This window comes from Gymnoscopelus braueri (genome assembly GCF_963280865.1).
Source record: "Gymnoscopelus braueri genome assembly, chromosome: 3".
Taxonomy (NCBI): domain Eukaryota; kingdom Metazoa; phylum Chordata; class Actinopteri; order Myctophiformes; family Myctophidae; genus Gymnoscopelus; species Gymnoscopelus braueri.
In genome coordinates this window covers 41707446-41730118 of record NC_137612.1, presented here as the reverse complement: position 1 = coordinate 41730118, position 22673 = coordinate 41707446, and the positions used below count along the sequence as shown (strand labels likewise).

The window sequence follows — 22673 nt, the reverse complement described above, 5'->3', positions numbered from 1 at the left end:
CTCTTCAGGGAGGAGTTCAACGTATGACACACACACACACACACACACACACACACACACACACACACACACACACACACACACACACACACACACACACACACACACACACACACACACACACACACACACACACACACACACAGAGTCATGGTCACCCCAGTTACATTTGTCACGGAATGTCACAGTTTGTCACGTAAACAAATCAAGTTGAACCAAATCAAATTGAGACTGACGCGGTGTACCTTGCATTGTTCTGTCCTGTCCAGGCGTTACCAGTGTGCCCCATCCAGGCGTCGTGTGACGCAGCCTCCAAGGAGGAGAACAAGGAGAAGAACAGATATGTGAACATCCTCCCATGTGAGTGGCCAGTCACACAGGTCCCAGGCAGCATGACACTGACTCATGCTGACACAACGCCAAAAGCTTGTAGCGCTGACCCTCTGGCCGTGGCCATGTTAGGAACCAGGTCTTCCCAGTCTCATTCGGACCCCCTCAAAGCAGTGGTTTTAGTGTCAAGGACCCCCAAATGTATCTGGCTGCGGACCCCCATCTGAAAAGGTTTTGTGCAGGGGCCCCCCAGAAGAGAAGATTTATGTTAATAGAAATTCTAAATTATTCAAAAAAAAATGTCAATTTTTCCGAAAATGATCAAAAATATCAGATGTACAAGCTCGTAGCGTGGCACGAAGTCTGCAAGTCTAACGAAGTCTACAAGCTCGCAACGCGTTGCGAGCTTGTAGATCTGCCATTTTCTGTAGATAGCAAAAACACAAACGTCACTAGTCCTGCCCTGTGGGAGTCCGTCAGTCCGGTCCGCCATATAAGTGGTTAACCTTTAGGGTTGTAAATACAGTGAATGTGATTTTGACATTGAGGTTTTGAACTTTTGTCACCCTCCTCTTCCTCCCTCCATCTGTTCCACTCTTCCTTTCAGACGATCACTCCAGGGTGCATCTCTCGTCTTTGGAGGGCGTCCCCGACTCTGATTTTATCAACGCCTCCTTTATAAATGTCAGTATGATGATTATACTGCGTTTTCTCCCACGCATATAGCTGTTTGAATCCCCATTTAAACAGCCTCTAAATGCCTTAATATTTTTTTTTCTTTTTTCTTTGTATAGGGTTACCAAGAGAAGAATAAATTTATTGCAGCTCAAGGTAAAAGAAAAAAATATATGATAATGAGAGAGAGAAAGAGGCCAAATGTTAACAGTATCTTTACTAAAACGATTCTGTGACCATCATAGGTACTGGCTAACTATTTCATCTTTTGGATCATCCTCTCTTTGTTCCCGGCTCTCCCTGTCTCTCTGTGTCTGTCTCTCAGGGCCAAAGGAGGAAACAGTAAATGACTTCTGGAGAATGATCTGGGAGCAGAACACGGCCACCATCGTCATGGTGACAAATCTGAAAGAAAGGAAAGAGGTAGCGATCCAGAAATAACACAAAAACACAGTCATGTGGATTTCGGGATCCACATGGGAATGGCGTAGCTCCATTGTGGAACTCAGACTTCATGTGGCCTGCCTATGGTCGTCGGTCATCTGTCTGTATTATGTCTCTTGGTAACATACTATATCGATGACGTATGACTCGAAATTTGGCACGTTTTCAGCTCGAACAGAGACCCTTTGACTGCCATTATAAAGTGAGAGAAAATGAAAAGAAATTAGTTTGTGACATTATCTCCAGATACACAGGCTGACAGCCCTATACACTGTATAGTATACATTACATAGATGGCTAGACTCCTGCAGAGCCACACGGTAAAACATAATAATTAAATGTCTGCATGGTACAAGATGTTTCATTCACACAGACCGTGACCATGTCTTAAAGGGAACCGTAGCCTAATCCCATTGTTCTAATATGAGCAGATCAATAATAGTGTGGCTAAAAATAGCCTATGTCTTCTGTGTATTTCATTTCAAGACTTAGGTTTTTTTTCCCCCCCACACTATATTATTCATATACTTAACCTACATCAGAACAATGGGATTTTTTATTAGTTCCTAATTTACTCCTAATTGAACTCTGAGAGTATAAAAATGTACTACCATACCATGTATGCGCCACACTGTTCCCATTCTGTCTTGTGACATACACTTGCGGCGGTGCGTTCCTCAGTTACCGTGAGGATAGTGCAAGTCGGCCCCCGAATGATTGACAAAGAACTAAGATTGTAATGATAAAATAACATAAAATATGAATGTAAAAGAAATTGATCAGGAAGTTTCTTCTTTAAAACCTTGAAAAATGTGTTGTCATTGTGATACTGATAAAGTGGAACTTAAATTATACTACATTAGTTAAAATAAACATGCTCTGAAAATACTCGTGGCCCACCCATCTGACCACATAAAGGACGAGTTCACCCATTTTCAATCATCTTCATATATTTGTCCTCACTAATACTCATGATAATATGGTACCATTTTTGTCTTCTCAGTGTGTGTCTCAGAGGAGGGCTGTGGACAGTTCAGAATCCCGCCTACCAGTGACATCATCAATGGTGAATCCAAGCTAATAGAAACTGCAGGCTTTCTATCCCTGGAAAGTTAGCTTGCTATAATGAAAGCCATTGTTCTAGCATTAATAGAAATCTAAATAAAAAATGTAAAATCTTGTTTGAAAAAGAAACCTGCCTAACGATGATGTCACTGGTAGGCGGGTTTCTGAAGTGTCCACAGCTCTCCTATGAGACACAGACTTGAGTAGAAAAAAATTGTACCGTTTTATAATGACATTAGTGAGGACCAATTATGTGAAGATGGGTTGAAAATTGTTGAACACGGCTGCCATTGTGGTCAGATGGGTAGGCCGTGAATGAATGCCTGCAAGATTTTCAAGTGGGCCCTGAACCAGAAAAAGTTTGAAAACCACTGCACTAGTGCTAACTGGTTGTCTTTCTGTCTTTGTCTTTGTGTGTCAGTGTAAGTGTGCTCAGTACTGGCCGGACCAGGGCTGTTGGACCTATGGGAACATCCGAGTATCAGTAGAGGACATGATGGTTTTAGTGGACTACACCATCCGCAAGTTCTGCATCCAACAGGTACCACTCTATTAGGGCTGCAACAGTTAATTGAACTAATTGATTGAATATATTATAAAATACAATCGATCATTTGGTAAGATAATCGATTAGAAATGTATCCCTATTTTTTTATTAAAATATATTTTATTTATTTTTCAAAACCGCTCTGCATAAGAGCATCTGCTAAATGCCTAAATTGTAATTGTAAATTGTGAATTGTAAGCTGTGGTTTTAAAAGTATTACTGTAGTAGCCTAGTACAAAACCGTTTACACACCTGCACCAGTGATATGCTGCCAGGGTCATTCCTATGACAATTTGCGTGGTATTGCTCATCTGATATGATTGGACAGCGGACGGTCTTAACAATTATTTTTGTTTTTTCAAATTGCTCAGCGATCAACCTAAAAACCCAGCAAGATGGATCTTAAAGACATGGTTGCCCACCCCTGGTGTAAACTTTTAGGAACTACACTTCTTAACAGAGAATTAGGCAAAGTTATTATAGGGCATAGCAGTGGCGGCCATTTTCTGGTTCCACTTGCATTCAGACATGCAAAAGTGTCACTTTTCAGCTACAGTCACCTTTTTGAACGTGAGGATAATAAGGAACAAAGTGTGTCCCTTATCAGTTCAATACGGGACACGTCTTTTAGTTTCCAAATAAGGGACGATTCCTTATTTCAATGGACGGTTGGAAACCCTAACCCTAACTGTGGTTGTGTGGCGGGCTGTGCAGGTGGGTGATGTTTCTGGGAAGAAACCCCAGCGGCTGGTGACCCAGTTCCACTTCACCAGCTGGCCGGACTTCGGTGTACCGTTCACCCCCATCGGCATGCTCAAGTTCCTCAAGAAGGTCAAGACCTACAACCCCACGTATGCAGGCGCCATTGTGGTCCACTGCAGGTATGCATTATAGTACTGGAGGTTCCCAAACCTTTTTAGTTCCAGACCCAAAAGATGCATTTGGTGTCTTACCTGGGACCCAAAATTAACTGTAATACATTATGAATGAACAACTTAAGCGTATTTTTTTTAAGTGAAAATAGCGAATCTACAAGATCATAGTGCGTCGTGATGTGGCGCCTTATGAGCTTGTAGATTCTGAAATTCTGAAATTCTTTTTAAAAATGTTTGACTTTATATGAATATTTGAAGATTTTGAAAAAAATATTCTATTTGTAGGATATACTCAAGACCCATAAAAATTGGTCCACGACCCAAAAATTGGTCCCGACCAGGGCAGGAATTTCGTGAAGGTCATGGCCACCGTTGCCCCTCAGTTTGGCCTTCTGCCCTTCAAAAAATGATATGCCCTGAGGCCACAGTGGCATTGATGCCCCGTCCATACTTCACCGTTTTCTCCTCTTTCTCTTTCCCGTAGTCTTCAGACTACATCCTGCTTCTGTAGAACAGGACGTGAACCGCTTTTGGTCGGAGTAGGCCCTTAGAAGAGCATAGATTGCTGAAAAGGTGACAAAAAGGGAGACCCAAAAGGATGATCAAAAATAGTTAAATCTAAGGTCATCTGCCAGGTGCAAAGGCAACTCAGACAGTCTATGTGACTTGTTGTGAGACATCGCTTACGTGACAAACATAACATACACTCACATGCACTAATCATGCACACGCTGTTGGGCCAACAGTTACAGGACATAAGGTCATCAGACAGAGTACAGAATTACAGTTAAATCTCATTGGGTTTTTACTATACATCTAGTAAAAACTTGGTCTTTTGTTGAGATTCTGAATTATTTTCCTGAGTCTCCATCCCCATCTTCAAACCAGCCCAGTGACTCTGATTTCACTGATAGTCATACTACGTATTTAATACAAATTCATTCATTTTATTTTATTTTTTAAGCTATTTTTTATCCCACAATTTTTGTAACCCATTTTTCACCCAGTGCCAATTGCCTAAGCTTGTAATCCTGGGCGCTACTCTCCCTCTGCCAGCCTTGGAAGAGCCCCGAACTGAGCTCATGCTTCCTTCAGTGCATGAGGAGCTAGCAAGCCGCTTTTTATCACCCGACGGGGGAGTTTCCCTGGTAAGACGTAGCGTGTGGAAGGAACACGTTATTCCAACCAGATCCTTTCCCTCCATCAGGCGCCCTGGCTGACCAGGGGGAGGCAGTATAGAGACCAGGATTACTGCATGTTTTTGTGAGGGTACCTACCCTAAGGGACACGGGGAGAACATACAAACTCCACACAGAAAGGCCCTTTCGCCAACGCCACCTAGGGTATGGGCACTGATGACGTGGAGGAGAGAACACGCCCCCAGTGCCCATAGCGTCCCCGGTGGGAATCGAACCCAGGACCACGGATACAAATTCATTCTTAACCCTTAAATTCAATTAATTATTTCAGTGGACTTAATATCATTGTTTTATTTGATGGCCTTGCTGTCCTGGCATTTGGCCTTTGTGCCCTCAAAACATTTACAAAGCCAAAACTGAAAAAGATGAAATTCCAGTCCTGGTTCTGACCCATTGTTTGTGAAATGGTGCATTAGTATGTTTACCTCCTATCTCTTTGCATGGCAGTAGTTGTTTTATTTGTGTGGGAGTTTGTGTGCGTGTGTTTCTGGTCTCTGCATGCCTGTGAAACAAACCCTGCTAAACTCATTGTCTTGTGTCGTGTGCTTGCTCTGTGTCAGCGCGGGTGTGGGCCGGACAGGGACCTTCATCGTCATTGACGCCATGTTGGACATGATGAACTCGGAGAGGAAGGTGGACGTCTTCGGCTTCGTCACCCGGATCCGAGCCCAGCGCTGTCAAATGGTCCAGACCGACGTACGTCCAGCATTGAACACATCAAGCCTCACGCAAAACAGTAGACTTCTTACAATTACAGTTACAATTGAGGCATTTCGCAGACGCTCTTATCCTGAGCGACTTACAATAAGCAAGGTAATCACATAGAATGCAGAGAGACAGTGTAGTGTCTCAAGAAACTAGGATCCCAGGTAAACCAAGAACCTAGCATCAGTCTAACAATCTACTATAGAAATAATAATCTGTACATTGAAACTATAGGATACCAGGTGAATGAACCTAGCATCTGTTCAGCATCTTCCCAGTGCACTGTAAAATGATGGAGTAGGGCTGGGCAGTTAACCGAAAATATATCGTAACCGACGCTTAGAACCAATAACCGACTTAATCCTGCTCAAATCGAGAAGTAAGCCAAAGTTCGGCTATTTTCACTATTAATTAACTAATTATTAAAATATATATATTAATCGTAATAGAGGCAAATGTTTGATTGACAGCCCTATGATGGAGATGCAGTTGTCAAATTGTCTCACTTCTCTTCCGCCCTCTGTCTGCCTGTCTGTCTGTCTGTCTGTCTGTCTGTCTGTCTGTCTCCCACAGATGCAGTATGTGTTCATCTTCCAGGCGTTGTTAGAACATTACCTTTATGGAGACACAGAGCTGGAGGTGACCTCTCTGGAGTCCCATCTGGCTAAACTCTACGCGCCGTCGCCTGGGGCCAGCTGTGGGGGCATGGAGACAGAGTTCAAGGTGAGCACGGCAACATGGAGCTTCTGTTATATGTACAGTGGCCCTCATTTATCAAGTTTGCGCAGACCAAAAAACGGGCGTACGCCGAGATCACTGTGACTTTTCGGGATTTATCATTCTATTGTGACTTTAACTTGAGCGTACGGCCCCCTCAGATCTCACGTCTGGTCTGAGGACGTGTAGGCTTTGTCTACACCAGTTTGTTCCATCGTAGACATGCGGTGCAGCATTGTCTAACAATTTGACAGGTATCTGGACACATGTATCCACCCCAAAATGTATATCTAACACACTAATAAATAATCCCTGTGGAAATATAACATTTTATAAAGGTATACATGGACATGCACGCCTATTTTATTTCCAAGTGACAATGATAAGCAATTAAAGTCAAGCGATGGAAGCAATCTAACATAGCCTATTTGCAATGTTACAAGTTAGGTGCTCAATCATTTACTAATTTAAACAAGTGCTTTAGTCATTCAGATAAGATTGCAGATCTGGCTCAGACCTAGGCTATACGAGCACTTACGTGAGAGCATTTTCGGGAGTCGGGACCGGCGCCACTGTAATGTTTTCATGGACAGTGAGGTCTCCAAACGTATATACAGTAGCTACGTCCTCTGGAGTTATGTGCAACCTGGGTTAAGGATAAAAACCCGACGCTCCAAACCTGTGCCCAGTGCAGGTTATCTTCACGCTCTGGGCTTGGGCCACCTGGACCTCAGCAGGAGATCTAACGATCCCAGCACATACCAGCCTTCATCCATTAATGTTTACACATTCATTCATCAATCACTCCATAAACTTTCAGATTATGACTGCCTTTCCACTTGCCAGGCTATCTCTCATTAACGTGGTGTCACGGCAGCCTGTAACTAACGGGGAACACATGATTGCTTTATTTTAGTGTAACTCGAATGCGCACTGCTCGGTAATGGGTTAAATTAATATTCAAACGTATTCCATTCATGACGATGTGATTAATGTCATTCATGTGGGCTACTATTTCACAAAGTGTGTGTGTGTGTGCACTGCTCGGTAATGGGTTAAATCAATATTCAAACGTATTCCATTCATGACGATGTGATTAATGTCATTCATGTAGGCTACTGTGTGTGTGTGTGTGTGTGTGTGTGTGTGTGTGTGTGTGTGTGTGTGTGTGTGTGTGTGTGTGTGTGTGTGTGTGTGTGTGTGTGTGTGTGTGTGTGTGTGTGTGTGTGTGTGTGTGTGTGTGTGTGTGTGTGTGTGTGTGAAAGCAAGCCTGGGATCCCAGGTTCATACGTACAGTATGATTGAGAACGATGAGATAGGCTACCGAAGAACAATGGATGAGTTTGCTGGTTGGTGCAAGAGTAACTTCCTTCAATTGAATATTAAGAAAACTAAGGAGGTTATATTTGATTTTAGGACTAGTGCTCATGATGCACACCAGCAAATAGTTATTGATGGGGATGGGGTGGCGACTGTTGAGGAATACAAGTATTTGGGTACAACAATTGATTCCAAGCTGACATGGAATTCCAACACTGATGCCATCTATAAGAAAGGTCAGCAGAGGCTGCATTTTATGCGCAGACTGAGACAGTATGACGTGGAAAAAAGTGTAATGGTACTCTTCCATCGATCCTTCGTGGAGAGTGCACTGACTTTCTGTTTTGTTTCCTGGTATGGCTCATTATCATTGGTTAATAAGAACAAACTCCATAAAATCATCAATGTATCCAGCAAGATAGCTGGGGTACGACATGAGAGTATGGCAGCAATGTATGAGACCCGGGTGCTTAGGAAGGGGAGAGCTATTGCTAGGGATAGAACGCACCCGTTATACAGTCAATACCACCTTTTACCATCAGGACGACGGTACACAGTGCCAATGTTGCAGGCTAGGGCTTCAAGATCATTTGTCCCTATAAGTATAGGACTCCTGAACAAACGGGCCCCATCTCAGTTCTGTGCATAAAATGTAATGTGATGCCTCTTGAACCATGACTGGTGGCCTTGTCTAGCTTGTATGTATTTTGTAATTGTGTTATGTGTTTGTGATTTTTTTGTATCCTGATGACTGCTTGGCACAAAATGAATTTCCGCAAGGACAAATAAAGTATCTATCTATCTATCAGTATGTGGCTTGACTAACATATTATATAATCCCCTAAAGAATGTTGTCCATTTTTCATGTGTCATCCCTTCTAGAAACTGACATCCATCAAGATCCAGAATGACAAGATGAGAACGGGCAACCTGCCTGCTAACATGAAGAAGAACAGAGTCCTGCAAATCATCCCATGTGAGTTAGAGTGTGTGTGTGTGTGTGTGTGTGTGTGTGTGTGTGTGCACGTGCTCGCCACACATGTGTGTCAAGGTTATTATAATTTTGCAACATTTTCTCTATGACTTTAGTTTAGTTTTGGAAACGCACAATACGGTTTCAGTTAGTTATTGTTTTTTTGTAAGCCTCCTTTTCATTTTTATTTCAGTTAGCTAAATCCTTTTGTCAATTCTAGTTTTGGTTGTGTCGTTAGTTTTAGTTAACTATAATAATGCACACGTAGTGTTAATTTTTACATCAAAGTTTTAAAAACTAGTAGTCTTTTCAATAAAATTCCATGTAGTTTTAGTCATCTGAAATGTTTTAGTTTTAGTCTAATTTTAGTTGACTAAATATCATAAGGTTTTAGTCGACTAAATCTAAAGTTGATTTAGTCGACTAAAGTTTATGTTGGCAGGCCATGATGGCATCATAATAATGCCTAATTTATACTTGGCTGTGTACCGAAAATAGCCGATCTACAACCTTGTAGATTGGCTATTTTCTGAGGCATAAAATGACTCTGATCTCTTGTTTACTAGTCCTCCCTAACATCTAGTCCATCTACGAAATTGTCAGTATATTTATTTTCGTCATAGTTTCAGTTTCAGTCAACAAAATTAACACTGCTTTGCGCTTGTTTCTGTGTCCCTGTAGATGAGTTCAACAGAGTGATCATTCCAGTCAAACGTGGAGAGGAGAACACAGACTACGTCAACGCCTCCTTCATTGATGTGAGTGAAAAGCAGCCTCGTATGTCGTTGTTGTCGGGTGGAAACCTGTCCAAAACAGTTTTTTTTTTAATTTGTTATAAAAATAGTGGATCACTACACTACGAAAACAATAGAAAATATGGAGATACAAGGTTTCTGTCTGACAGAAACAATATTTATAGCACATTGCAGTTTGCTTGGCCAAACCTTGTCTTGTTCTGGCGCTTTCACCTAGAACTGCAACTATCCATTATCATCTTAGTGATTATTTTATCTAACTTTTTCGATTAATCGAATAATCGATTTTATTACATTTTTATTTACAGGTTTTTAATTAACCACTTGAGGGTTATTTTATACTTCGTCGCACAACGTTGTTTTGCAAAAATTGTGAAACTATCTATCTACAGAACGCATCACAAGCTTGTAGATCTGCTATTATCCCCAAACTATTCAACATGTTTTTGCCGCCGTGCCCAAAATAGGGATTGATTATTAATCAATTATTTAATTAAAGATCGACTATTGATTCTCTTTTTTTTATAATCTATTAGTTTGATTAACTGTTGCAACCCTACTTTCTCTGTCCCACCACCTATTCAACATCTCCCACAATCCCTCTCTCCCCTCAGTTCAGTTTCAGTTTTTATTTATTTATAGTGCAGCATCACCCCAAGGGGTCTCTGTACGCTTCACAACAAATCATACAACGCAAAACACGATAAGCAGATAATACACTGTGTAAATGTACCTGCAGGTATGATCAAACAATCAGTAGTGGGGCAATCAGTAGTAGGCAGTGCACAAACTGTAAATAAATATACAAATCACAAAAAACACAGTATATTAAAACCACAAGGAAAGAAGAGGTGGGGGAACCGTAATGCAAGGGAAAAAAGATGATGAGAGTTTTAAGTCTAGATTAAAAAATGGCCAAAGAGTCGGCCTCTCTAACAATTGGGGGGCACGATGTGTGAATGCTCTGCCCCCAACCTTTTTTTTCATTGACGTTGTAACTGTGAGGTAACCAGCACGGCTCTCATCCCCATGGCAGGGTTACCGTCAGAAGGACTCGTACATGGCCAGCCAGGGTCCCCTGCAGCACACCATAGAAGACTTCTGGAGAATGATCTGGGAGTGGAGAAGCTGCTCCATAGTCAGCCTCACTGAGTTGGAGGAGAGGGGACAGGTACGAGAAGGATGGTCTTGCGTAGGCAGACAATCGCAGATCTCCGGCATCTACCGATAAGTCTTAGGAAATCAAAATTCTATTTAGTTGATAGAACAGCAGAGGAAACTGATATTGACACAAACCTACAGCCACTGCTTTAATATATATATATATATATATATATATATATATATATATATATATATATATATATATATATATATATATATATATAATTGCTATTTTCTGCACATGACCTCGTCATTACGCAGAGTATTAAAATTGTAGTACAATGGACCACAATGGAAACAAGCCCCCTGGGGCTTCTTTTGTTATCCTTTTAGCTTTAGCATAACCTTTGACTGTACTACCTATACTGTTAACAAACCTGCTAATACAGTATTAAAGTTGCGGTAAGTTTGAACGTGCGAACCTTTTCAACCACAGCATTCAGCTGCTACATGTGTAAAATAAACGAGTCTGCTGAAGGCATTAGATCAATGATTCTCAACCCTTTTAATTTCAGGGACCCCCAGGTTTTTTTTTTCAATATGAAGGATTGGCCTAAAAACGTTAGGAATTGGTTCTGTCCAAATTGTTTCCACCCACTTCTAGCTACTACTTAGAATTTAGATGTCACCAGATGGTAGGCAGAGATATTTGGTCGTCTGGCTACGCGAGACTACAAGAAGGAAAGGAAGAGCGAATATGTGATGCCGGTATCGTCAGAATAGGATTGTAATTTCCGAATGTTTTGCTAAAGTACATTCAAGTGCAATCGCACACATGAATTAGAATATGATTCTAATACTTTTCCAATACCGAAGTGCAAGCACCTGTAATTAAGCTAAATGTTTGTGTGTCTATATAATATAAAGTATATAAATACAGTATGCTCACTGTTGCCAGGGAACAGGGATGAGGAGAGTGCTGTCATTTTGTCACTGTTAATGCTCCATTGCCACGCCACTGAATCATTTTTAATTATTGGAATAGGAAGTGGAGAAAGCAATTATTTACAAGAGGATATGATAGCTTCAGTGTCAGTTTTGTTTTGTTCTTGTATTTCCTGGCACTTAAATTTCTGCCTAAGACTGTTTTGTTACAAGTAGAGGAAGCAAGTGTGAACTAATCTCGGCTTGCAAACATGTACAGGCCACTCCCTGGAATGTTAGAAATGTTTTGATTCTGTGGCACAGGTTTGTTTTTGACCTGTAAAATCTAAAGCGTGTCTTTTATCTCTCTGCATGTATTTTTCCCTCACTGTGTTGTGTTGTTTGTTTCGTGCTGCAGGAGAAGTGTGCCCAGTACTGGCCCAGTGATGGAGTTATGGTTTACGGGGACATTTCCATCGAGCTCAAGAGAGAAGAGGAAAGTGAGAGCTACACGGTGCGAGACCTCCTAGTCACGAACAACAGGGTAAGTATTACTGACATGCCTGTTTTACCGTGCAATGACAATCAATAAACGACACGTTAAAATGGCTTTACAGCTAATTCTTTCTCATTGTTATGGTAAAACATTACATTCGGATCATTCTCACCTGGCCTTGCCCGGGATGATTTTAAACTGCACACACAAAAATCCTTTGTCCACTGTGGACACTTTGTCTTGTGACTACATTCCATTCTGTCATGGTTATACGGTACAGCCAGGAGTTATTGTCTACTGAGTCTCCTTCTGTGCCTCCCTTGAGACCTACTGTTACCTTTCTCTCTCTGGGAGAACCGTTTTGGACATTATGGTCATTACACACCTGGGACTGTTACAAATAAATGATAAGAAAATGTAGTCTGCAAATATTTCACATAGAAACTATTAATTTGGTGATGCCTCATTCATACAGTGTGATGCTTTTACTCGCTTTAAAAAAAAAAACATTATGTTACCATGTAATATTCGCATTCTGTGTGGATGTCTCATGACATAAAAAGCAGTTTCAAATAATTGCATGAAATAAATGCTCTCGTCTGTAAGGATCTTTAGGGTGTAACATCTCTCTTCAGTGCTTGCTGCTTGCAAACATTAAGAACAGCAAAAAAGGGACTTGCTTCTTTTAACTCTGTATTATTCTCATGAACTTTGAGGTTTGTTCCTGATCTCTTCCCATAATGCATGTGTCCAGGAGAACAAGGCCCGGCAGGTGCGTCAGTTCCATTTTCACGGCTGGCCAGAGGTGGGCATCCCTGCCGATGGTAAAGGCATGATCAACATCATCGCCGCGGTGCAGAAGCAACAGCAGCAGTCTGGCAACCACCCCATCACTGTACACTGCAGGTAAACCCTCACATCGATTGATTGATTGATTGATTGAATACTTTATTAACAGTTTGCAAAAAGCACAGAGGTACAGTTATACATTGATGCTAAAAGGATAACACAAAAAGCCCTGAGGGCTTGTTCCCATTGTGGTCCAATGTATTCAATTCATCAAGACATAAAAATACATACAATACTATACAAGAAATCATCAATACTAGGAGCAATAAAAGTATATTTACAGGAAAACAGTGGGGGATCATTTCTTTTGGAATGCTAAAAGACTTGAAGGAGGGTAGGGAGGGAGTCGCACTTACTGATGGCTGTTGGCAGGGCATTCCACATTTTGGTGGCATAGTAGTAGGATTAATTCATCCCCATGTTTGTGCCAAATCTGGGGGGAATGAGATCACACAATCGTAAGGCCAATTTATGCTTTGAACGACAATTGTTGATCGACACGTCGCACTTACGTGTCTCACAACATTCTAAGTTTTGAGCATTCATACTCTCTGTGTCTTGCTGACGTGAGAAAAGAACGTAAACAAAGAAGTGTATGTAGTCTCATGCATCTTCCCAACCAATCACAGTATGCAACATTCATGAAGCGTCTGCAACCTTACATTTTTCCAGAGGTACTGTACGCGACACCGTCGCCGGAGCTCCTCCGTGACACATGTTTTGACGTTTTGACGTCACTTTTGTTTCGCGACTCGTCTGTCGACAACTCTCAAAGCATGAACTGGCTTTTATGAACTGGCTTTTATGATATTGAGTGCCCACTCAATATCATTGAGTGGCCATAGCTGAATGGGTAGAGGCCATCTGGGAAACAGAAGGTTCCCGGCTTGGTGCCCCGGCTATGGGTCCCCGAGCAAGACGCTTAACCCCTAACTGCTCCCCCCCAAGCGCTCATCATGACCATCTGAGCAGCCAGCAGGGATTAACAAAAGGTCTCGCTCTCCCTTATGATCCGTGTGTGCATTACTAAGGGTATTATTAACTGCTTATGATCAGTGTGTGTGTGTTACTATGGGTATTATTGACTTCTGCTATGTGGAAAGGTGCCTTTGATAAATAAGACGTATACCATGCAAGGCATTCTTGATGTGTTTTTAGGGTTCAGCTAGCTATTGGTAGATATTTGCAGACATTTTGTGTATTTGGGTGTCAGATGTATGCTGTGTGTCCTTCCTTAAATGAGTAGTTCAACCCAAAAATGCCTTATTTTCTATCAATTACACACCCCATGAAGCCTTGAATTCAAAAGAGACTTTTTTGTTTTTGTCTTATTCCTAAGCCAATAATTTGATGACCGGCGGAGACTCAAATGCAGGTCAATTGAGCCCACAGATGTTGAGTGTGTATATGAATATGCATAACAGGAGGTTTGTTTGCGTGTGTATTTACAGTGCGGGAGCGGGGCGAACGGGGACATTCTGTGCTTTGAGTACAGTCCTGGAGAGGGTGAAGGCAGAGGGCATCCTGGACGTGTTCCAGACGGTCAAAAGCCTCAGACTCCAGAGACCCCACATGGTGCAGACACTGGTGAGGATTCTATTAAGGCAGCTACACACTGTACGACTTTTAAAGTCGTCGGGGAGTCATCAGATCGTTATGCACTTACACACACTACACAAGTCTCTTTCTGTCATAATATCGTTTTCACACTATATGATTGATCGCCAACAAGGGATCACACATTGCAAGATATTTCACAGGACAGGACTCGTCAGGCAAGAGTAGAGCCCTGCAACGACATCCCGCGGTACCCGCAGGTCCCAACGCAAATCTTACGGGCGCGGGCGGTATTTAAATAGGCTACGCACCGTCCTGCAATAAACCAGATATCCATGTGTGGTCATGATTTACTTAGCAAGATATTAATATTATGTCTACCTTCAATCAGAGGAGAAGAGTCTCTCTCTCTCTCTCTCTCTCTCTCTCGCGCGCTCTCTCGCTCTCTCTTTTCTCTCTCTCTCTCGTGTGTGTGCTCGTCGCAAAATAAACAATTTCTTTCTGTGTGCAATTCCTCTCAAATAAACAGCCACTTCCTCTCAAATAAACAGCCCCCCCTCACGCACGCTCTGCCACTCTCTCATTCTGTTTTGTAATGTTTCTGGATCTCAATGGAGATATTGCAGGCTTATACAGGACTGGACGCTGGACGACTAAATGGCAAGATTTATTTTGTTGCAGGCAGGAGCGGCGGTCAGGTCCAGTGGTCCTCCACTAGCCACCTGGCTGGCTGGCACTGTGCTCTCATTGGCTGTAGAACAGATCTCCTCGGGTAGTGATTGCAACCCCATTCATACTGTATGATTTCCAGTCGGCGACAAAGCCAAATATCAAACGTGCTAGATATTTAGAAACGCTCGGGAAGGCATCGCTGAGCGGCCAGATCGCGGCCCGATCCTCTCGCAGAGCCTTTAACACACAGCGAGCAAAACCTCTGTGATCTTGCATCAGATCGGGGGTTTTGTCGGCGAGCGCCAAAAAAGGTCAGCGAGAGCATGGTGGGCCCCTGAATAATTAGCAAAACACTACGATTTTAATGATGACATTAATCTAAAAACTGATCTGAAAATGCACGTGGCCCACCCATCTGACCACTTAACTCATTGAGTGCCATTAACGTGTTTCACGTTTCACGTGTTTTAGCGCTATGGTGGTTTCACGTGTTTTTGAAAAAAATTAAAAAAACAAAAAAACAAACAAGATATCATTATCTGAAGATTTGCAGCTCCATCCACTCCTTGTTTAACTTATAACTGAAAAAGGCTGTATCTCGCTTCCTAAGCACTTTTTTTTTTACTTTGAAAAAATAAAAATCGTAATGGCCAGAAATAGATATTAATAATTTGGGCACTCAATGAGTTAACAAAATGGGTTGGCCACGAACACTTTTGAGATTTTCAAGTGGGCCCTGATCCAGAAAAGGTTGAGAACCTCTGCTCTAATACCTGTGCTAACATCACTAGCTGTTGACATCACTTCCTGGGTTTGCCACAGTGTGGCGCTGGTGTCTTCAGATGCACAGATGTCACTTCTGGTGGGGAGGAAAAGAGAGTTGCCGTTTTAGCTCACATTTACTACTGGCATCTTTTGACTGCTGTGTAAATATATGATCTGTTTAGGTTCTCATAACTTGAGCTTTTACCATAATTTATTTATTTATTTGTATTTATTATTTTATAATCTACATCAGTGGTTTTCAACACTTTTCATATCTAGGTCCATTATTTCATTCTGCATTTGAGCCACGGACCAGCATTTGATGAGATTTAGCCTCAGACCTAAGACAGAATATTTTGTTATCGTTGGATAAGATTTTGTCTACAATTCCATGCTGCATTGATATTGGTACCATAGGAGAGATAACACTACAGGCAAACGTTAATCAAAAATAACAATTCTTCTACATTCTCTAATTGTGTAGACGTCTTGTAAATTAACACATTGAGTGCCAGGGTTTTTTAAAAACAGGGTACAGTCAGTGCCTGGATTTTAACCATTTTAGAACCTTTTTCAAGTAGTCACAAAATATTTTCAGTGATCACCGTCCTCACGGTGATCCCCTCATTACACACATAGAGGTCTCGTACAATCGGGGGATTTTTTTTTTTAAACATTCGGTAATCCGTTCCATAGTTGCAGCCAGTTGAAAATAGTCAAAAATACATAGTAAAAAAAAAAGTACACAGGAGCCGAGATACAGGCTTTTGAAGTCATAAGTTAACCAGGAAGTGGATTAAAGTCTAAATCTCCTGGTGCTGTGAAGGAAAAAAAAAGAAAAGAAAAAAAAAGAAAAAATCCAAAAACGGCTATAACCGTTTTTGGCACACCTCGTTTGGATTATGAAAAACGACCCGGACCGTTTTTGGCACTCAATGTTAAGTAATGCAGATGTTTAACAATAATTTAACTCCTGAGAGCGTAAAATGAAACCAATTTGGTTTCATTTTACGCTCTCAAGAGTTAAAGATCTATAAGGATCCATTTGGTTACCAATTCTTCCACCATTTAGCTGGGGACCACCTGGAACCCCCCCGGACCACTGGTTGAGAACCACTGATCTTACATTAATTGTAATTAATTACACATTATTGAAAACCATAATCAACAAATGAATCAATGATAATACATTGTTAGTTGCAGGATGCAGCCTCCCCTGAGATGTGTGTTTACTCTGATGTTTGACTCGCAGTCGGTGTTAATTTATCCATTTGTAACTGTGTGACCCTACACGTCCATTTGGTTGCATTTGTACACTCTAACAGAGTTTGTGTACAAATGTAACCTTTGTGTACAAATGTAACCTTTGTGTACAAATGTAACCTTTGTGCAGAGACTGCAGACTCAATACATTGAAAACTGTTAGAACCTGGTCTTGGTCTTTGAGTGAAAGCATCACACATGACATTTCGTTTAGGGCTGGCCGATATGACTTCAAATCATTATCAGGATTATTTCAAACTTGTGTCTCAATTATGATTAATGAATGTGAATTATTTGTAAAACTAATTAGAAGTGAAAGCAGCATATCTACAAGCTCACAATGCGACACCTGACCAATCGATTTAGTCGATTATAAATAATCTATTAGAATTGTTTTGTGTTGATTTGTTGATGTATAAGAAACATGATAATTACCCCATCATTTGATTAAGTCGTTATTGGTTCTAAATGTCGGTTTTGGTTAATTGCTCAACCCTACTGTAGGGCTTTGGTCTTTGAGTGAAAGCATCATCTCATTTGACATTTCTGACTGACCAAAATGGTGTCTGTCTCTTCCACCCCCCCCCCCCCCCCCCCTCCAACCCCACAGGAGCAGTACGAGTTCTGCTACAAAGTGGTCCAGGAGTATATCGATGCCTTTTCCGATTACGCCAACTTCAAGTAGGGACCCGGCACGGGTGGACGTCCGTATATACAAGTCATAAACACACTACTCAACCAACATACACATGATGCACACAACTGCATATTCCCACTCGGATGGATATAAAAGTGGTTACAAGCTGGACGTGTGATGAGCTGCCCAGAGGAAAAGGGAACAGGAATCTGGGACAGACAGTGAACAACAGCACCAAGTGCAGTCGGACAGAGAAAATAACTGAGATGCCTTCTTGAATATTTTGTAATATGTGTGTTAATACAGCCCCCCCCCCCCCCTCATTTGGTTCCCCTGCCTCTGTATATACTTACGGTGTTGCATCTTTTTTGTTTTGTTTTTTTAGACACATTTTTGAGTTTGGCTGCATTTTAGGGTGGCATTTGTAATGTATTTTATTGGTATCTACAATATATATATATATATATATATATATATAATATAAATATATATGAATATAAATCTAATGCTTTAGAGGCTATTGTCAAAAGTCCAGAGTTGAGGGAAAGGTATTTGGGGCTATTTTGTGGTGGGTTTATTTTATTTTATTATACTTTTTTGTTACATTTTAGTGACGGAGACTTAGGAAAATATATGGACTTTACAACATCCTCGCTGTAGCAAAACCCAGGAGTCAACCTGGATCGCTCACTTAATCCTTACTTGTACTTAGTTGCACGCCCGTGTCATGCCACAACATGTTGCATCGCTGTACGTTGTGAGCTTGTAGATCGGCTATTTTTGTGGCACTCGCCACCAACTAAGTATGAATGAGGCTTTATTTTCAATCTTAGACACTCACTCCCAAACACCAGACACACACACACACACACAGTACGCAGACTGTTTAGTTTATTTTTTAACTAGTTTTTTTTGTTTTTTTAAAACATAGTAGGAGTCACCTGCCCTCTGTGAACACTTAGTCTGAGCCCTGTAGAGAGTTGTGACCCCGCAGAGTTCCCACAACCAGGGGCTCGAGGCTGAGCCATGATGATTGGCAATCAGTATCACTGTGATTGATGTAGCCCAGTGGTTCTCAAAGTACCCTCAGGGTTCCTTGAGGGCTTTCTAAATGGACCCTTAAAAGGCCTGTAACTCATATAGAGTATACACATATATTATGGGGGTCCTTGAAATAAATACAAAAGTTTGAGAACCACTGATGTAGTCTCTGGTCCCACAGGATGACCCCCCCCCCCCCCTCGTTCTCAGGGCACCAACAAGGGAACTATGAACACACTGACACCCAGCCAGCTTCCAGAGGTGATGCTGTGTGTTCTCTTCTCACGTCACTATTTCACCTTTTTCCCCTTTAGTGCCAAAGCCCTTTAACTCTGGAAGCCAATCGGAGACATTTACGCACTAACACTTAGACTTACAGCGAAAGCTAACGCTTAACCACTTAAACCCCATATGGTTGACCGGAGTCCCTCAGGGCTCTATACTAGTGTATTTTCTGTTTTCTGTTATTGTGGGGAAAGCTTTCGCTGAAAATAGCCAATCGGCTATTTTCTGCGAAAGCTTTCCCCACAACACGGATGCTGGGGTTTTAGTGGTTAATTTATGCTTCATCAGGCGCCGGTGTGGCATGCCGAAAATAGCCTATCTACAAGCTCACGGTGTGATGCGACGTGAGCTTGTAGATTTGATATCTATCTATCTACAAGCCTATCTACAAGCTCTCAATAAGCTTTGTAGATGGGCTATTTTTAGGGACGCGACACCGGTGTGCAACAAAGTATAAATCAGGCTTAACCGTTACTTATTCATGGGCAACTCTCTGATATGAATGGGAAAAGTATGTAGGTATGCTAAAAGAAAAAGTATAGGTGAAATAAGCTACCTTTTTTTATATCTCCGTTAATTCCCCAAGTTTGCCACACATTATTCAGCATAGTGAGCATACTAGTATATTTCCTTTTCTGTTTACGGACATTCAATACAACAGTATTCCTTTTTTTCTTTTGTTTTTGGGTTGCTAGAGAATCAGCATGCGTTAATACTGCTCTCACGCCACAACACTGTATTGTCAACATTTGTACAACTTTATTATTCCTTTTTTTTCTATCACGATCGTCACTGATACCGAAGAATGTTTATTTTTTATTTTTTATTGCTGTTGCTTACATATTCCTCAGAAATGGATACGTTGTTACTTTAATTTGTGGAACTGTGCCACAAAATATTTGCAGTGACTTTGTATTAATAACTGTCCAATGACACACTCAGGCTTGAAATTCCATGTGTTTTAAACAACCCCCCACCCCACCCCACCCCCCCGCCCGGACACCATTGCCCCCCTGTGATGGTAATGAAAGATACGTTAATGTCACTTCATCGCCGGGTTTGTGGTCGGTGCTGTTTGAACTCCGTCACCTCAGGAAATGACTGATGCTGGAAATGTCCTCGATTTACAAATTCAATTTGAATTCATGTCCACAGTTGACCAGAGTTCAAATGGTTTTGACTCCCACCTGATCAGCCCTGAAATATGAGTTAAAGTCCACATAGTATATATTTATATATTGTATTAGAAAAATCCTATTTTGGTTTTACACACATGTGTTTTACTCACTCTGTTGTGGCGATTCATTGATTTATAAAGATCAGCAGAATGTCACTCGGTTGACATTATCCAGGTTCTGCTGTGTCAACAGTGAATTATGTTTATTTCCCTTATTTCCATTTTTTTGATAAACCCTACATCACATTGTCCACTAATTCTAAAATCAGGCCTACTGTTGTCAAAGGAAGGAGCACAATCAATCTTAATTTATGATGCACACAGTGATCAAAGTCCTGAATGTTCAGAAAGTTATTGATCGTTTGAATACTCACGCATTATTTGCACCAAAAAATGAATTTTCCTTGAAGTGATAGAACCAAATGATAGAAGAGATCAGACGGGTGACACAGCCTTGGTGGGAAATAATCTCTTGGTTATTTCACATCTCTTCCTAATGGGCTCGATTTGTTAAATTAACACTGAGGATTTTTCTGTGTGACCGATGTTTCACTTAAATGCTAAATGAAACTGTCTGCAGTCGCTGCGTTGCCATTGTCATTTCAGGTCGACTGTCATTCCAAAGCATCACAAGTGCCCATAGGTTTCTGTGAGTTTGTTGTCCTTTTTATTTATTCATTAATTTGATTACACATGGGGTAGATAGAGGAGAGGTTGGTGGTGTGAAGGCCTTGATATACTTGAATGTGTGCTGTGTCATGCACCGGAAAAAGCAGAGTTCACAACGTGTCGCAGTGCGATACGTTGTAAAGCTTGTAGATAGGCTTTTTCATGTGCGACATCGGCGTGCAGCTAAGTATACTGTAAATCCGGCTTGAGGTTTGAGGTTCATACTTGTTCCAACAGTCGTTTGGGGATTAATAACAGTTTGGTTTGTTTTAAATGACTGGTTGGTTTTGCAAAGGTCATCTTGACTGTAATTCCAATAGAAATGTGACACTGTGCCAACGTGAGATGTGTCATTTGCTCTAAAAGGTTAACGAAGCAAAGTGCCTCACGGGTGGGTTTTAAAAAAAGAATTGCATTTTATTTCCTTCACTTATTAACATGGTTAATGTAATCACTTAAAATGTTCCATGCATTGATCCTGCTCGTATTCCTTTTCCCAACCATTTCATGTAGAGCTTTTCCGCTCTGTACCAAGTAGGCCAAAAGCAAGGAGTGGACCCATTCCATTAACATTCCCATTCCCTCTCATCACATTATGCACAGTTTTTCTGCATAATAGTTCCACTCAGTTTCACATTAATGCCCATTCACTTCCCCTTGCACTTCCGTTCCAACTGAATATCATGGCTTCCTTCATTCCTTTCGGTTTCACTTAAAATCAGACTGGTGACGGTGACTTATAAGGTCCTTATACATTAAAAAAATTCCCCACAGTTTCATTATAAATTAAAGACATCAAGATGGTTGCATTATATTTACTCATCACAAAGGAAGCCAGGTTCAACCTGAGCCTCGGTTTGAAACCCATTGTTTTCTGAGTTTTTATTGTTTTATAAAGCATAAGGTGAGCATTGAATGTCCCTGTGAATTGAGACAAATCTCTTCCACATACAGAAATGAGGAAGATTTTAATTTTTACGAGGTTCACCCAGTCTGTTTCTCCTGGTGAATCTGTAAACGTTTTCTTTCTGACTCTATTCCTACACTATGTTCCTCATGTCTCTTAAGCTTAATTTATGCTCTGTCAAGCGACGGTGTCATGACCGAGAATCTTGTAGGTCTTGCGACGGAGCATAAATTAGGGTTTATACTTTTACCTCCCTTTTGTCCTCATCACCCCCCCCCCACCCTTTCTTGTGTATTTTGCCCTTGGACCAGGTTTTGAAATGGTCTGCACCCCCACTTCCTATTGTACATAATGTAATGTTATTTATATTTCATTCCTTTTCTGCTGCCTTGCTTCTTATTCTTATTTTCTTCTCTCTCTGTCTCTCTCTCTTTTTTTTAAGGATGTATATTGAACTGTATCGGGACCATTCTGAAATGTATTAAGAGATGTTTTGCTTTTGGCCATTTTTAATTTGGTTACTATTGTCTTAAGAAAACCCTGTTTTTAATTTGCATCCGTTTTTGTTTCTAGTGTTTTGTTATTCAACATTTGAAAATATGTGTATATAATTATATATATAATAAAATTATATATAATTATATAATGCCAAATGGCCTTTCTAAGCAAGATACTGTTCAAACTTAATAAAGTGCTTGAGATTTTATCATTTCAATCTCCTT

The 22673-nt window shown here is 41.1% G+C and overlaps 2 protein-coding genes across 4 annotated transcripts in view; both read left to right on the top strand.

Moving 5' to 3' along the window:
* Nucleotides 1-1351, top strand: part of LOC308081927 (uncharacterized protein) — a gene marked incomplete at its 3' end in the record, with an annotated part of 24405 nt that extends 23054 nt beyond the window's left edge. Inside the window, exons 9-11 of the mRNA XM_080423543.1 lie at nucleotides 280-360; nucleotides 938-1014; nucleotides 1331-1351. Coding sequence (XP_080279669.1) covers nucleotides 280-360; nucleotides 938-1014; nucleotides 1331-1351 — 179 coding nt within the window. The remainder of the gene's footprint in view (nucleotides 1-279; nucleotides 361-937; nucleotides 1015-1330) is intronic.
* Nucleotides 7-22660, top strand: ptpra (protein tyrosine phosphatase receptor type A). Of its 3 annotated transcripts, XM_080424399.1 has the most exons (17): nucleotides 7-21; nucleotides 270-360; nucleotides 938-1014; nucleotides 1125-1161; nucleotides 1331-1428; nucleotides 2453-2515; nucleotides 2936-3055; nucleotides 3776-3942; nucleotides 5696-5831; nucleotides 6414-6563; nucleotides 8760-8853; nucleotides 9532-9608; nucleotides 10642-10776; nucleotides 12052-12177; nucleotides 12884-13035; nucleotides 14430-14565; nucleotides 17846-22660. In XM_080424399.1, exons 5-17 carry the CDS (start codon nucleotides 1366-1368, stop codon nucleotides 17918-17920), a joined length of 1494 nt encoding a protein of 497 aa, XP_080280525.1. In that variant the 5' UTR covers nucleotides 7-21; nucleotides 270-360; nucleotides 938-1014; nucleotides 1125-1161; nucleotides 1331-1365; the 3' UTR covers nucleotides 17921-22660. The 3 variants fall into 3 exon arrangements, 2 of the variants coding, with proteins under 2 accessions (XP_080280525.1, XP_080280526.1); XM_080424400.1 differs by lacking the exon at nucleotides 2453-2515; XR_013932937.1 differs by lacking the exons at nucleotides 7-21; nucleotides 270-360 and having other exon boundaries at nucleotides 944-1014; nucleotides 17846-19369; nucleotides 19433-22660.
* The last annotated feature ends 13 nt before the right edge of the window (nucleotides 22661-22673 follow it).